This window comes from Festucalex cinctus, chromosome 1 (assembly GCF_051991245.1).
Source record: "Festucalex cinctus isolate MCC-2025b chromosome 1, RoL_Fcin_1.0, whole genome shotgun sequence".
Taxonomy (NCBI): Eukaryota; Metazoa; Chordata; class Actinopteri; order Syngnathiformes; family Syngnathidae; genus Festucalex; species Festucalex cinctus.
In genome coordinates this window covers 51,348,421-51,366,122 of record NC_135411.1, presented here as the reverse complement: position 1 = coordinate 51,366,122, position 17,702 = coordinate 51,348,421, and the positions used below count along the sequence as shown (strand labels likewise).

Genomic DNA, 17,702 nt, shown 5'->3' with positions numbered 1-17,702 from the left:
CTTTTGTAGTTAGCCTTTTCTTTTTACTGAAGAGGTTGAATCTGTTTTTCTACTTTTTTCCAAGTGTTTTTACACAAGTGTTTGTCTATTCAGCGCAAAATGTGAATACTTCTGCCTCTATAAATAATTCCAATATCATCATGGTGCCTCCATCCTCCTCGTCGGGAGGCACGAGAGCGAGCAGTCGGGCGTGTGCGCGTGTTCTGTGCGCGTTCACGCGAGAGAGGAGCACTCGGGCCGGCTGCGAGCACCAAGAAGGATGGAGGTCCGACCTGACAGGTTCAAGGCGGTCGCGGCCAAAACTTTGGGCAGAATTAACAGGTATTTTATTTTATTTTATACATTTATGTCAATCACTATGTCAAGACGTCGGCACATTTTTCCCGAGCGACAGAGAGAATTTCATGTAGTCCAATGGCGGAAAAAGTTAGTTTCGAATCAACTAAGCACCACCAATAAACATGGGATGAAGGTTAAGGTGCATAGCTCGTCAGGAAAAGTGCAGATAACGTCAAAAAGTTCGAAGTAACAGCAATGGTGACCAAGTGAGGATGAAAGTGGCGAAATGGCGCTCCGTATTTTTTTGCTTGTGTAAAAAAAAAGCATGCGTAATTTACTTTTGTCAGAAAAGACTCCTGCTGTGTTGTAAATTGTTGTTTTTATTTGAGCAGTGAAAACGCCATCAGGAATTGGTAATGCCACATTCTTAGCAAACATTGCTGCCAATATGTTTTTCCACAAGATATTGCAGTCTCATACGAAAGATTCATAAAATGCAAATGCCGTGTTTCTCATTAAATTGTTATACTGCAGCAAAGCAATGCTGACAGGTGTGTAGACACAACAATTATGTAAGTCAATAAGAATACAGTAATAAAAAAATAGATATCACTGTAGCCCCACGACCCATATGGGTGCATGAAATATATTTGTATTACAATTCAGACTGTTGTATGGTCAATATTTGAGTATGGGGAAAAAAATAGAGATGAAAATAAGTGATAGAGGCTCGTGCAATAAACCTTTTTTTAAGCTTGCGTTCTCTTCGGATTTGAGGTAGCGAGCAAACGTATAAATCCCGTCCTGAAATAGCCTGTTTTTCAGTCCAGATGTCGAGCCACGCAAATCCCTAAACTCTCCCCTCCCACTCGCGCCATCCGAGCCCATGTCACTTCCTGCGGCCGCTCCCTCCTCATCCATCCCGACATCCATCCATTGAGACAACTTCCATCCCATCACGCTTTCAGATGAACAGACATGCACATTGAAGGCGTCCACATGGGCCACATGCAAGGCAAATGTATGTACGCACGCTCGGCACACATCTGTATGTCTATGTGTGTGTGTTGCGAGGAGGGCCTCCCCCTGCCTGCCTTGCTTGAGTTGGAGCAATCTCACCAGCTCACAGACAAAAGCGTGATCTCTCCATGATGAAAGCAGCCAGAAGTTCATTTATTATTTAAAGATTTTCTCCATCAGAATGCATCTCTCGTTTCTATATTAAACTCCACTAGGTAAGCACAAACAGCGGCATTGTAAGGTCAAACGGAATCTTTCCTCTCACACTTTCGACTTGTGAACATCATCACCGGTGCGCAGGAACAAATACATTTTCACATAACACCAGCTCATCACCATTTTGACTGCATCCACATTTGTAAAGTTTCCACCAAGGCCCAGTGGACTCTTGGTTCCGCAAGGAGTGGTTAGTTGCGGCTACACACGAGGCAATGCAGAAAGTAGCAGGTAATCCATTTTTAATCCATTTTACATCCGCCAGAGCGCTACAATTTCATTTATGATGCACAGAGGCTCGGTGCCGTCGTGGCTGTGATAAAATATTCAAATTATGCTGCGGTGTATTAATTATTGTTTGATCATTTTTGCTTATTTGACAATGCTTTAGTCTAATCGAGTTTTTCTTCTGTCAGTACAATACAATGCAGGTTCATGTTTTGAATAATGATAAAATAATACCTCATTAGAGGACGTGCAGTGTAATATCTTGCTGATATAATCCGTCCATCTCAAAGGCACAGATTAGACGTCTTGATTATTGCACAGGTGTGCCTTAGACTGCCCACATTAACTCTTTGACTGCCAAAAATGTTTAACAACGATTAGTAAAATCACGATGTATGCCACCATAAACGTTAAATGATGTCAAGTATGTTTTGTTTTGTTTTGTTTTGTTTTTTATCAATAGGCAGTTCACCGCCTAAGTGCAGCACGTGCTGCCTGGTGAGTGAGTTGTGGAATCAAAAACACTCACTATCTATGGTCAGCAGATGGTAGCATCGTATCTCTCTTAAATGGGCTCATTGCATATGAAATTACAATGAAACATGATGAAAGCTGATGAAATTGAACGTTTTCAAGGATGATGTAAATGATCAAAGCCTTTGCCATATTAAAGTTTTTTTTTTTTTTGATAACGTGTGGCAGTCAAAGAGTTAAAGGGATACTTGACTCATTGAACCATATTCAGCAGTGAAAAGTTCATATTTTGTCCAGAATGAATTTGATAACTTCATTATTTGTCTTGTTCAATTAATACCTTTCAAAACTTTTTTTTTTTCCTCTTGCTGTTGACTGATGATGACCTCACCTGTGCTGAGGAAGTAGGTAACGACCAATCACGGTTCACCTGTTTTCTGGGGTTGGTCAGCAAACTGAGCCATGATTGGTCCTTACCTACTTCTTCAGTGCAGGTGATGTTGTCTTCAGTCGACAGCAAGTAAAAAAATTACTTTTTAAAGGTATGAATTGTACATGAAAAATCATGAAGTTACCACATTAATTATAGACAAAATATTAACTTTTTACTGCTGAAAATGGCTCAATGAGTCAAGTATCCCTTTACAATGACAGTCTCAAATGTGCATATTTATTTTTTATTATCGGTAGGGTCGAGTGTACAACGTGCTCAAGGTCATGACCCGAACAAAGCTATCAGAAGCTGTATCAGCTGTAAAATAGACTTTGATTTTCTGATACAGCTCTATAAATTTCTAAATATTTTAGGTCTTCAATTCATGAAGGAAATGCTAATTGAATATAAACACAACAGGGCTGTGAGGTATGTCAGACTCAGGTCAATTAGTAGAGACCCGGTTTCAAAGCAAACATGGCGAAGCAGCATTTAGCATGCAAATGGAATCAGCTATCAGCAGAAGTGAAGTCAGCCCCAAGTAGAAACGCTTTTAAATCCAGATTTAACACTGTGCATTTCCCCACTTCCATACCTATAATTAAGGTCTTTCATAGCCTTTTTAAAATTAATTCCACCGTATATTATTTTAGTAATTTTCGTAAGTTACGATACGCTGTACTTTTAATATGTATTATCACAAAAATGTCCCTTGTTTTCACCTTTGCAACATGAGCTTTCGGAGTTCATTTTAAGTGTATTTGTCTAAGGATTAGCGTACAGCCGTATGGAAGAAGTATCTTCAAACGCTCATTTGGGTATTGTAGTTTACTAAACAATACTTATTTCAACCCCTCTTTTTTCTGTACTGGACAAATGTTCTATATAAAAAATGAAAAAAAACTACAACTAATTAAAAAAAAACTACTAAAACTAACTGCGATTGGCTGGCAACCAGTTCAGGGTGTACCCTGCCTACTGCCCGAAGCCAGCTGAGATAGGCTCCAGCACCCCTGCGACCCTTGTGAGGAGTAAGCGGTTAGTAAGCGGTTAAGAAAATGGATGGATGGATGGATGGATGAATGGATGGATGGATGGATGGATGGATGGATGGATGGATGGATGGATGGATGGATGGATGGATGGATGGATGGATGGATGGATACTAAAACTAAGCATTTTAGAAAAATACAAACTAACCAACACACTCCAAAAAATAATTAAAAGTAACTGAATTTCAAAAACAAAAGTCAAAATGAAATAAAAACTCACTAGAAATAAAAATCTAGAAACTCAACCCCACCAATAAAATAAAACTTCCCATTTTCGAGTGGTCTTTTATTACGGGGAACCTTAGACACACATCAGTAAAATAAGCATGCGTTCTAATCAGCATCTCAATATGGCACACCTGTGTACACAGTAGAGTTCAGATCAGGAAAAATGGGAGCGTGGGTTACATTTCTATTTTTGTTCCATCCATCCATCCATCCATCCATCCATCCATCCATCCATCCATCCATCCACCGTTTGACACAAACAAATTAGCATGGAACAATTATGAAACTGAATTGAAAAACTGTGAATCACCTGCTATGTTTAATAGGTTTAAAAATAATGTGCTACGAAATTATATGAATCAGGTATAAATATAAATGTATCATATTATTTTTAGATTAATTGCATATGTAGGGATTTCGTTTATCTTTTACTTTTTGCGTAAGCATTTATAACTTACGCTAATATTTGTAAAGTGCATGTTCTGTTTATTTTCCATTCTTTTTTTCCTTCATGTGCTTCTTTTTTCCTATTTTAATAACATATTATTAAATATAATAACTTATAGTACATGATCATGATATAAGTTAGCGGGGGAAGGACTAGATAAGTTCTTGTACTTTTTATACTCCCTTTGAACATGTGAATTCTGACTTTGCTGATAATTCTTTTCATTTTTGGCTTTGATTTTCTTTCCTTCACTTTTGATTTATATTGTGTATGTTCGATGTTTAATATTGCGTGTTCACAGCAAGAGCTTTATTAAAACGTTAATGATTGTCACATTATTTAGACACATCAGAATAACATAATGAATATATTGTTAAACTGTTTCAGTCAAAGCATTATTAGTGTTCTAATAATCAATCTAATAAAGTGTCTGATGGGTATAATTAAGGATTAAGATTCTGACTTTCAGATTATTCAGATAATAGAGTGTATGAAAGACGACGTGTAGTTGAATGTCACGGTGTGTATGAGCGAGGAGGGGGAAAGAGTGTTGTGACAGGATGCGGATGGGGAGGGTGTCTCCCTGGGTGACACATTCCCACCGAGACCCAATCTGTTCACGTCAGGGAGAGCAAATGGCTCACGGAAGCATCACCAAATATCGCACAACTATGAAAAATCCCCAAATAAATTCCTCGACGCGTTGGAGTTGACATTGCAAACAATGCTGGATCAATTGTGGTACATGGCAACTAATGAGGAAGGCGTCTGCTGTTATATAATATATTTGCTGTCAGCCTTCCTGGCGGTCCCTCTCCCTCCATCATCCTCTTATGAGAGGATTACAGAGAACGCTCAGTGAATTCATCATTTAATATACAGGAGAACAAAGGTCGGAGGTCACCGACCAACATGTGAGTCATGGTTGACATAAAAATTTCTTTAGGCAAATAAACCCATAGGTAACAATTTTACAGTGCACTTGCATCTTTGATAAGCATTTAAATGTTAGTTGAATAGTGTTTTGTTTTTGTTTTTTTAAAATAGTTTATATAGTTTAGCCGTGATGAGCTTTAATGGCCAGGAAGGCCTTCTCACTGAAACACTATCAGAAGCATACAACCTAAATTCTGGTATTTGTTCCATGAACTTAACCTTGCTCTGGCAAGATGAATTCTCGCGGTATTTGTGAGTTCACAACCCCGGAGAATACATCGCTGATATCTGCCGTTCCAAAACACTGGTGGTTCTGACCAATCACAGAGCGACATTGTGTTTTGGGTCGGGATATGCAATTGTGACGAAACCAGGAAGCCAGCGCGTCAGCGGGGAAAACAAACAAACTTAACATGGACGAATGGACACTGCAATTAATTCTGTTCTTGCAGAATTACTCACCGTTCCCTTGTTGAATGTTGAACAACGAGAGAAGCTTCATGCAGTTTTAGCTGGTAAGATGTTCGTGCTTTCCTCCCCTTCGGCATGAACGAAGATGAAATTTTCACCCATGGCCGCGATTGGTTAAAATAAATGTGTAGAATGATGTATCGTCCAATCAGCTCGAATTATTGTACAGAATGTCCCGCCTTTTCTCGATCAAATTACATTGCGGAGCATATCCATCTGGCTATTGCCAGGTTACCATAAACTTGTATTCATTTAGAACTCTATAATCAATATTGATGGCCAATGTAATTTAAACTATAATAATAGCAACGGGACTGTTTCTTTAACCAATCAGAACATGGCCAGGTTGCTAGGCCATCAGCATTTTTCAGTCCTCTGATTGGTTGGTCAGAGCAAAACTTGTTACAGCCAATTTTGACTAGCAAAATGTCTGTCGTGATTTGCACATTAATACTTGATAAACAGCATATCTCTAGCGTCTCATGTATGATATTTAGCTTTATTTTATTTTATTTTGCTAAGTAGACAAATATTGCTTTTGAATTGCTGCACAGTATGTCACATAATTGCATGCTGTTATTTTGCATTTGTGTGCAGTATTAATGTTTTTTTGTTTTTTTTTAAATATAATTGCAATGTGACAGTATTTAACTACTTAACGCACAGCTCACCACTGTGAGTCACATCACGTGACGCCCTCCGAAATTGAATCCAAGTTCGAAAGTGAGCGTGCAAAGACTTTCAGTCCTGGAGTGGAGAGCCGAGTCCCTGCAGGCTCTTACTGTTGTAATTATGATATTGCAAAGGGCCCAAGGTCAGAGGCCTCCTACCTTGCTCATTAGCTGTTACCAGCTGAGAGATGGTAGAAACAGCTCCCGTGTCTTTGCTAACGAGTACATGAGTACAAGCAAGGCTGGAATTGCTTGTCTTGATACTGCTTTTCTACCCTTCACCTTAATAGTTTAGGAATATTCTTGTGTCGTTTAGCCTTGGAAACGATACTTAAAGTGCAATGTTTAGTCTGTGACAGACACTTTACGCTTACTGTCCAACTGTTCTCATATTGTGGAAGCTGTACACAGATGTGACAAATTGTTCCCATCTCACTACTAAACAGTAAACAAGCACGTGAGCTGTTTTGGGACATTGACAAACCACATGACACCACGATTATCCTTTAGTGTGAAGCAGCTGTAATTAAGAGCCGTTTTGGCTGTGGGCTAGCCTCGTTAGCTGGTAGCATATGTGTAAGTGTCAGGCTGCAATCTGTCTCAGTGTCTAATGAGGATGCTTCCGTTGCACTTAAGTCGGATTTCAGGAGGCTGTTCGGCACGTTTGCGCAGGAGAAGTCAGCAGGATGATTCATCACTTATTATATTTACACCTTCTTGTACCACACTATAAGTGTGAGTCTGATTGTATAATAATGACAATTGTAATTATGATTTTAAAATAACTGATTAATTAATTGATATGTGGAGGTTCAATACAACTTTTTCTTTTCAGACTAATACCAGTACGAGTACTCAACTCAAATAGTTGCCAATACCAAGTACTGATACCTTAAAATAAATTGAACTAATTAGGGATGGTCAATACTACTTTTTTTCAAACTAATACCAGTACAAGTACTCTATTCTGGAGTTGTCATAAATGCTGATACTAATTACCGATACCACTAGTAGTTTTGATACATAAAATCCCCACCTTCCAAAATACAAATATCCATCCATCCATTTTCTTGACCGCTTATTCCTCACAAGGGTCGCGGGGGGTGCTGGAGCCTATCAAATCTGTCTTTGGGCAGTAGGCGGGGGACACCCTATACTGGTTGCCAGCCAATTGCAGGGCACCAAAATACAAATAATGATAGATAATTTTAAAGAAAGACCTGTATGTCCCCATATACTGTAGCATTTTCCTTACAATTGCATGAAATTAATGGGATTTTTATATTAAAATTTTTAATTTTGTAATTTCGACCACAACAGAGCTAAAATAAGGCCTGATACCGGTACCTGGTATCGGTACTCACCCATCCCTATTAAAAATTTGTATGTAGGCTATTATATTGCATACAAATACATAAAATTACATTTTATGGACTGTTTTTTTTATCTATAGCACTTTTAACTACATCATCACATTCACACACCAGTGGTGAACTGCTGCCAGGTCCACTGGAAGCAAATCGGGGTTCAGTGTCTTGCTCAAGGACACTTAGTCATGGTCACCTGGGGTGAGGATCGAACCTACAATCTCATGGATGGGAGATGAACACTCTACCCTTGAGCCATGCCGGCCCTTATATTAAATTGATAAATAATATACCATTAATAAATATACTGTTGTATTGAACCCATGCATAACAATATAGGCTGCATATAACAGAGAAAACACTAAATAATTATTATTATGATAAAACATTGATTATAGCAGAAACTATTATAGTTTGGTGTGGAATTTGCAGGGTTTTTTCTACTTTTTTAATTTCCAAAATAACAGAATACTATGTATAATATGATCTTTATATATCAACACCCACAAGATTGATTTTAAGTGAAATTTACAAAGCTATAAAGCCCTAGTTAGAATTGAACCCACAACCCCCACACTTTTTTACATATGTTGAATGTTGCAATTGAAAGCAAGAGCGGACATAAAATTAATAAATCTGAGGCCATAATACAGCTATATGTTATCATAGGGAAACCACGCCTGCACTACTTTGCCACTCCATATTCATTTCCGGAAGTAAATCATTTTTATAATCCTAATCTCAAATGTTGTGACAGATTACGAGGGAGAGCTCGAGCGAGGAGGAGGGAGGATGCACGTAGATAATCTCTGACAAATTCTAAAATGCTGCTTTTAAAAAGTATATTAACCACACTTTTTCTATTTCTTAATTTATATATACAGTAAAAAAAACAAAAAAAAACAAACAAACATTAAAAAACAGAAGTGATGCTGAGCCTACAATAAGTGAGTGGGGTGGCGAGGTGTAGTTGACTGCAGAAGTGAGTATGAAATACAGACAGCCACGCAGGCAGATAGATGCATAGTGACACATTACAGTATAAAAAGCTACGCTGAATTATTTATCTCATCCAAAAACGCATCAATAATGAACCAGTGTCAGAATGTGACTTGCTCCATGTTGTGTTGTGTGAGTGAGAATCATGCGGTAGTGCTGAGAATATGAGAGAAATGGTTCATTTTTGACCATTTATTGCTTCTCATGGGGAAAAAAAAAGAAGAAGCTAAATCTCCAATACATCCTAAGTTATAATGATTGCACTCGTTTCTATACGTCGCTGTCCAGCTCACTGACTAATTGGATCAAGCTCAAGGCAAAGTGTGCATATGACACAGAAGTGGATGCACAAATACATCACAACATGCAGTCACGAAAGAAAAATCAATGATTCTTGAGACCACCACTGACAAGTGAGTCAATGTTAACAAAATTATAACCAAACCTTTCTGCTAACAATTTCCTTGGGAGAGGTAGTGTTTAATATTCAGTTCCTTGTGAATCAGTTGACGAGATTCCTGGGCAGCAAATTTCATTTTCAAATCTATACATTAAAAAACCTACACAAAGGATGAGAAAATAATCGACACATAATATATGCTTAGAAATCACCTTGTATGCTTCAAAGGATTGTGTGAAGGCGCCATGTTAATATTTGGGAATGTTCTCCTGTCCTGCCAGATTGATTGACAAGCAGCAGCCCAATGGAGAAACCATCGAGCTGTCCGCCGAGGGCCGTCCCGAGCTGGTGCAGGAGAAGGAGCTGCCCGTGGTGGATTGTACCTGCTTTGGCATGCCCAGACGCTACATCATCGCCATCCTGTCTGGTCTGGGCTTCTGCATCTCCTTCGGCATCCGCTGCAATCTGGGTGTGGCCATCGTCAGCATGGTCAACGACCACACTGTCTACAAAGGCAACAAGGAAGTGCTTGTGGTAAGTGTGAAGCAATACAAGGTATGTTTTAAAGGGGAAGTCATTTCTTGACAATAGTATGTTATATGTGACCTCACTAGTTAAAACATGACATTCTGATTAATATTACATTTGTGGAATATGAATTATGCAGTAAAATCCAGTCATTTTCATCCATCTCAGGGGGGGCGGCCATTTTGTCACATGCTGTTTTCTGAAGCTGAGCTGTGATTGGTTGTTACCTGAGACCTGAGGAACAATGATGTAATTTTCATTCGACAGCAAGTGGCAAAATGGCCGCCATCTGATATTGATAAAAACTGCTGGATTTTACTGCTTCACTCATATTCCACGAACGCAATATTAACCGGAATATCGTATTTAGAGTAGTGGGGCTGCAAAAAGCGATCATGTTAGAACATATTAGAACTGGAGCAAAAGAGTGATGTCTCTCATTGTTTATGAGTGGCCAACATCATTATTACTTCTTCTCAGGCTGCACAGTTCACTTGGGATCCAGAGACAGTGGGCATGATCCACGGTTCCTTCTTCTGGGGCTACATCGTCACACAGATCCCCGGAGGTTTCATATGTCAGAAATTTGCTGCCAACAGGTGATTTGTCTCATGGTAATATCTAAACGACCAGAATTAAAACAATTTCTCGTGCTGACTATGAAGAAAAGTTGACTCTCAGTTGTGCAACCCATAGCTTTGTGTAATCAAAGATAATCATTACTGGAAAAACAAATACATGATATCGATCAGTGATTCTATGGCTATGAACTATGGCTGGACGGTTAATCTAAATTTTAGCCTGATTTTGACTTTGGCTTCTCTGGATCTTTAAAACGTCATATTTGAAGAAAACTGATTAATTTGCTTAATGCTGCGGTGCTTTTACAAGTTCCCTACATTGTGAAAGTACCCAGAATGCACCATGTTGCTTGTAGCAAGCCCATAGCGAGATTCTGTCATTCCTAAAGCATCCTTTAAGCTGTTTAATGACATCCTAGTTGGAGTTCATTGTAAAGCTAAACACGCAAAAAGAAGAATTACAGCCACTGCATATTTACATACAAAACATGCTTTGTTTTTAAAGCATTGCTAGCATTGCGCTAATGCTAAATTGACCAGAAAATGCCATCCAAATACTAACGGGAAATTAGCATCGACTTTGGGAGTAATATTCCTTCAAATAACAAATATTCACAGACACTCAAAGACACAAATTTTTCCCAATCTGCGAAAAACAAGTTATTTTAATAGAATTCAATCACAACTTTCTTCTGTTTTCATTGTAAGCGTATACACCGTGGATGCATGGCACCACACTGCCCCTAAGAGGCCAAATAGCGCAGGCACACCCAGTATTTATTTCAATTGCTATTTTAGAATACTCTAATGTTACTTTCATACTAAATTAATTTCTCACTGTCCCTTTAAGTAATATTTAAAGCTGGGTTTTCAAGAAATTCTCCTTTCCTCAAGATGGAAGGATTCAAATATCCAAGGACTTTTTTGGTCATACCAACACACAAATACAATCCCTGTGGTCCCAAGTTATCCAAAATACCATAAGATAAAATAAATATGGTAAGACGATGATCATAGTTTTCAGTAATTGGGTTTAAGTTTTAAAATCAATGAATATAATAATTTTATTAATCATGATTTATTTATTTTCCATTTTCGTCATTTATTCTCAACTGGCCGTATCCTTAAGTCGTTTTTTTTCCCATCTCATTCTGTCCAATTGCTGTTATTGTTCCCAGCAACTTCTGAGGCAGCTTTGTTTTGTCCTTGTGTGTTGAAGAGTGTTTGGCTTTGCCATCGTGGCCACGTCCACCCTCAACATGCTGATCCCATCTGCCGCTCGCTGCCATTACAGTTGCGTCATACTGGTCAGAATATGTCAAGGCCTTGTTGAGGTATGCTCAGAGGATGTTTTGGGCATTGAGCCTCTTCCCTGACTGGCTTGCGTCCTGCAGGGTGTGTCCTACCCGGCCTGCCATGGCATCTGGGCAAAGTGGGCTCCTCCCCTAGAGAGAAGTCGATTGGCCACCACCGCCTTTTGTGGTAAGTTTGAGATAAATACATTACAAATACATTATGTTCACTAATGTATGTTCTGTTTTGATGGCCATGTAATTAAAGGACTTCATGTTACTGTGAGCAGTGTTAATTTTTACAAGAAATTTTTACATAGTTTTAAAGTCTTTTTACTAAAATTAATTAAAGTTTTAGTCATAATTTACTCATCTGATTTTATTTTTGTTTTAATCCAATTTTAGTCCACGAAAATAAAGAACAATTCTAGGCGACGAAAAAAAGAGCAATTTTAGTCTACTAAATAAGTTTAGTCGATATTTTCCTTCAGCATATATTTCAACTTTTATACACAAAAATTCTAACACACCGATTTGTAACCGTAGTTTAACATGTAAGACACATTTAATACAACAGTGTTTCAATGAAACATCTTGAACTGACAATAATATAACTTAGTTTTCAGGCACCTAAATAAAAAAAAAATAAAAAAAATAAAAAAAAAAAGTTAATAATTGGGTCGAGTGGTTAGCACGTCCGCCTCCCAGTTCTGAGGACTCCGGTTCGAGTCCAGGCTCCGGCCTTCCTGGGTGGAGTTTGCATGTTCTCCCCGTGCCCGCTTGGGTCTTCTCCGGGTACTCCGGTCTCCTCCCACATTCCAAAGACATGCATGGCAGGTTAATTGGGCGCTCCGAATTGTCCCTAGGTGTGCGTGTGAGTGTGGATGGTTGTTCGTCTCTGTGTGCCCTGCGATTGGCTGGCAACCAGTCCAGGGTGTCCCCTGCCTACTGCCCAGAGCCAGCTGAGATAGGCGCCAGCAACCCCCGCGACCCTTGTGAGGAATAAGCGGTCAAGAAAATGGATGGATGGAAGTGAATAATTGCTTGAGATTAATCTTACCGCTGCACTGAGCGGTTCTGTTCTCCCACCCGCGTTTCGTTCCTTCTGATTGGATTGTGTGAGTTTTTCTCACTGTGTTGTTTTCATTTTCATTTTAGTCATTGACGAAATTGTCAGTCAGTTTTAATTACCGTTACTGTCCCAATGAATGGCTTCTATTTTAGTTTTTGTTTAATTTTAGTCTTAAAAAAAATTTCCGTGACGAAAAATATGACGAGAACTTTTCATTGAAGAAATTATCACTGATTGTGAGCTTACAAGGGGGCAGAGAATTTCCACTTAATTTCTCGAAGCTTTACAGGAGTTATTTTAATATCTTTTAAATTAGGCAAAATTGGGCATATATTCCAATTTACAGTGTGGGAATTGCCCCATAATTTGGGGTGTTGTATACGAATATGAGTATACCATTTGGTCATTAGCAGACATGCTTGAACACTTGTAATTTGTATTTATTTATTTATTTATTTTTTCAAGTAGTTCTACTGTTCTTATGTTTTCTTCTCTTAACATATTTTTAAATACAACATGTGTAATCACTAATCACAGTTTATGTACAATCCTTTAACTTTTGTTCAGTTGTTTTTTATTCAGTACTAATATGTCATTTTCAGAGGTGGGTAATCCAGGTCCAGAAAGTAAAAACCCTGCCACAGTTTGGCTTTAGCCACAGGTGCATCTAATCAACCAGCAGGTAAACAAGTTACTTACCAATCAGTCAAGTAGAACCTCCTGTGACTAAAGCCAAACTATAGCAGGGTTTTTACTTTCTGGACCTGGATTACCCACCTCTGGTCATTTTGAACTATAGAAGCTGTTTTTCTGTTTTTGTTTTTGTGTTGTGGGTCCAAAATAAAATAGCTTGTTGCACTTGTAGGATCCTATGCTGGGGCTGTGGTGGCCATGCCTTTAGCTGGGATACTGGTGCAATACACTGGGTGGCCTTCTGTATTCTATGTCTATGGTGAGCATCCCCATAGCCATGTGTATTCATAACCAGCCTCGAGTACTACACACATACTACTATTTTGATTTCTTCTTAAACTATTGAACTTTCCAGGCAGTTTTGGGATATTCTGGTACTTGTTCTGGGTCTTGGTGTCCTACGAGAGTCCAGCTGCCCATCCCACTATCACACCGGAAGAGAGGAAGTACATAGAAGATGCAATCGGAGAGTCAGCGACGTTTCTCAACCCACTTCAGGTGTGTCATATCAGTACAAATGTAAAAAAAAAAAAAAAAAGAAAAACGTATCTATGTACGCAATCTCATGTCAAGTGTCATGAATGGATCGTACTCACATTTCATTCTCATTGGTGTCAGAAATTTAAGACGCCGTGGAGGCAGTTCTTCACCTCCATGCCTGTCTACGCCATCATTGTGGCCAACTTCTGCAGAAGTTGGACCTTCTACCTGCTTCTCATCAGCCAGCCGGCCTACTTCGAAGAAGTCTTTGGCTTTGAGATCAGCAAGGTGGGAGGCACGACGGAGCATGTGGCTAGCACAGTCCACAGTTTCTGGCTTTCAATCTCAATTTTGGCCCGTCGATGTGGACTTTGTGTGCTTGACTTTTCTTCTACGGCTTTCTTCCACATTCCAGAAACATGCATGGATGGTTGAATGGCGACTTAATTGAATTCTCACAGTGTGGATGGATGTTGATCGGTCTTCCCGCTTTTCAGGTGGGCATGGTGTCAGCTTTGCCCCATCTAGTGATGACCATAATCGTTCCTGTGGGAGGCCAGCTGGCCGACTACCTTCGAACCCACAACCTGATGACCACCACCAATGTCAGGAAGCTCATGAACTGTGGAGGTGACTTTTGCATTTTCTATTCACTGCATGCACATTCAAAATACACTTTCACCAATAATGGAATGGATTTTAAGTATGTATATTGTCCCTACTAGAAAATGTATTGGTTCTGGCTACCTTTAATAACACAATTGGTTTGGTATCATTCATATAAACACTCGTCAGCCGTAACATTGATACACCTGCACAGTGTAGGAAAATAATGACACTTTTGCAAAGATAATTTTGAATTTCTTTTGGCTTGTTAAAAACACTTGGAAAATGTATTTCAGAGGCCTAAAACATTAAGTTGGGAAAAACTTGAAGATATCATTTTTTGGTACTTGTGGCAACAATATTAGCTCACACAATAAAACAAGCAAGTTGTTTGCTCCAAATACATTTGTTGAGTTGTTTTTACGTTCTATACAAGGTTCTGTAGACTCTTATTTCTTTGTTGTGAAATGCGCTAAAGCCAACTTTTTGCAAAAACAAAAAATAAATTTTTGTTAAATTGTGCAATTTCAAATTTAATTAGTTTGTTGCCTTAAAATGTTGAGGTCCTACTTTTTTTTTTTTTTTTTTACTATTTTAAATATCTATATTTATTTATTTATTTATTTATTCATTCATTCATTCATTCATTCATTTATCGTCAATTTGAAAACAAAATTTAAATGTCACATTTTTGTATTAAAGGGATGGAAACTTGGATGTAATTTTTTAAATCGTATTCATCAATTAATTTAAAATAAGTAATTTAAAAAAATTAATCAATCTTTTAAAATAATCATTCGTGAACAGCTCTAAAAGTGAAAAATGTGCACCTAATCTATGCATGATCGGAAATGGCATCTCACTCATGGTTGAGTCAACATTTTTCATACAGCTGTTGTAGTGGATCGTTTGATACATTACAAGTGTACCGAATAAAGTGTCTGGCAAGTGTACATGTGCACTATTTAAACGCAAATATGATGTTTGTGATGTGTTGGGTGTGTGTTGAAATGTTTCCTCTGTTTTCAGGTTTTGGCATGGAGGCCACCCTCCTACTCGTGGTGGGATATTCTCACACAAAAGGTGTTGCCATCTCCTTCTTGGTGCTTGCCGTTGGCTTTAGCGGCTTTGCTATCTCAGGTACAAGAAATATGACAATGTGCCCAGTGTAAATGATGGTGTTTGTAATTTGAATGTTTTTATTTATTTATTTTTTTTTCATATTCAGGTTTTAATGTCAATCACTTGGACATTGCACCTCGATACGCCAGCATACTAATGGGCATCTCAAACGGGGTGGGAACATTGTCTGGAATGGTGTGTCCTCTTATAGTGGGAGCCATGACAAAGCACAAGGTAAGAAATTGCATTACTCAGTGGACAATGGCAAGGTTGCAACGGGATTCTCCCCTTCATTTCAGACACGAGAGGAGTGGCAGTACGTCTTCCTTATAGCATCCCTGGTTCACTATGGAGGAGTCGTTTTCTATGGTAAGCCTTTCACTGGGATTTCACTCATCTTTTTTATAGCGCAGAAAACTAGCATTTGAACAGGGGTGTGTAGACTTTTTATAGGCAGGGAAAAAAAATGCCTTCCACACACCTGTTTACTGAGGTTTGTTTCCCAGTCTGTCCCTCTAGAAGCGACTACTCTGCCACCAGGCAGTATTGTAAACCTCGAAGTCCATTTTGTTTACAGATTCTGAAAGTCAAATAAGACACACCCCTTTCCTTCTTTTCAGGACTCTTCGCATCGGGAGAAAAGCAGCCATGGGCCGACATCGAAGACACCAGCCAGGAAAAGTGTGGCATCATCGACGAAGACGAGTTGGCCAACGAGACGGAGGAACTCTACCGGACCGGCGGCGGCCAATACGGTGCCATGAGCCAACAGGCGGTCGGTTCCAACGGCGGAGGCTCCGGTGGAGGCGGGGCCGGCTGGGTGACGGACTGGGATAAATCTGAGGAGTATGTGCAGCCGCCTGGGTACAACTCATACAAGTGCAGCGGAGTAAAAGAGATGAAGCTGACGTAGAAGAGAGACTAACCTGATACAAGTGTGTACAAAACGAGATCAATATTGAAAACAGGAGGGGAAGAACTTTGCGATGTACTTTTGTACAATTCCAAAAGTATATTGATTCTTTTGTTGTGTGGATTTATGTGAGTGTTGGAAGACAGTGTTGGATTTGACAATATACAGAAACACATCCAGTATTTATTTACATGCTCATCATCTCATCCCCACGGCTCACTGTGATTGGTCCATTTCCGTCTCGAGGAGGAAGTGCAGCAAGCGTCTCCCCTGTGTTATAGTTCAAATCTAATATTTAAAGGCCCAGTCTGCCGGTTTCACTCAGGAAAAGGCACTTTTCAAATACAGGATTTAAACAAACAAACTACTTCTCAATTTAGAGATCAGAGCTTGTCTTCATTTCTGGTGGTGATTTTGTCCTAAACCCTCACCCCCCAGCCTGTATTTTGCCATTTTGTGTTTGTTTTGTAAACAGCGGGACGTTTCTGTGGAAAGACAGTGTTTACAACCCTCCAGCCAATCGCAGAGCGGGGGTGTGGCGTGTCGCAAACGGGGACGGGCGAACGTGTCAGCTGCGTGACGTCACTCCCGCGGCAATTTGAAAGCACGCACGGATTATTTTATTTTTCACTCACTCATTCACACATGTGAGTGAGTGAAAAAAAAAAATAAAATCTGTGGTGGGTGTGGTGCGGGTTTAGGACAAAATCACCACCAGAAATGAAGACAAGCCCTGATGTGTAAATTGAGAAGTAGTTTGTTTGTTTAAATCCTGTATTTAAAAAGTGCCTTTTCCAGAGTGAAACCGGCAGATTGGGCCTTTAAAATACACTTTTTTTTTTTTTTTTCAGGGGCATGTCTGCGGTTTTAAATGGGAATAATGTTTATGATGAATAGTGATGAACTCCACACGCGCAAACCTAAGCACACTATGGGTGGCATCTTTGAGAACTTCCTGATTTATTTATTTTTTTTAACAAAATTGACCCACCTGTGTCTGACCTAACTAGGTCACGCGTATCAATGTATCACCAGGCACATACGATGAGTAATAAGTCTAAAGTATGTTAACTGTTTTGTCATCTAACTGCGACAAAATAGTCCAAACGTGATGCACGTTGAGTTTTGTCTTCTTTCCGTCACAGTTCCTGCTTTTGTCTGCTGTGGTTCTCGTTCCTGAAAGGCGGCCATTT

The 17,702-nt window shown here is 39.2% G+C and overlaps 1 protein-coding gene across 1 annotated transcript; it reads left to right on the top strand.

Annotated features, from left to right (window-relative positions):
* The first annotated feature begins 176 nt into the window (after nt 1-176).
* Nucleotides 177-16,847, top strand: slc17a7a (solute carrier family 17 member 7a). The gene is made up of 13 exons (XM_077540498.1): nt 177-321; nt 9,504-9,756; nt 10,231-10,349; nt 11,551-11,665; nt 11,726-11,813; nt 13,561-13,647; nt 13,744-13,886; nt 14,007-14,156; nt 14,366-14,498; nt 15,504-15,614; nt 15,703-15,830; nt 15,896-15,965; nt 16,217-16,847. The coding sequence occupies exons 1-13, from the start codon at nt 260-262 to the stop codon at nt 16,507-16,509; spliced, it is 1,752 nt and encodes a 583-aa protein (XP_077396624.1). The 5' UTR covers nt 177-259; the 3' UTR covers nt 16,510-16,847.
* Nucleotides 16,848-17,702: the final 855 nt, after the last annotated feature.

What these genes read in the sequence shown, in the direction of transcription:
- slc17a7a (XM_077540498.1), top strand. Translation starts at nt 260, where the DNA reads ATGGAGGTCCGACCTGACAGGTTCAAGGCGGTCGCGGCCAAAACTTTG. An exon ending in CAGAAATTTGCTGCCAACAG is followed by an intron (nt 10,350 to 11,550) that starts GTGATTTGTCTC and finishes TGTGTGTTGAAG; the next exon opens with AGTGTTTGGCTTTGCCATCG. An exon ending in TAGCGGCTTTGCTATCTCAG is followed by an intron (nt 15,615 to 15,702) that starts GTACAAGAAATA and finishes TTTCATATTCAG; the next exon opens with GTTTTAATGTCAATCACTTG.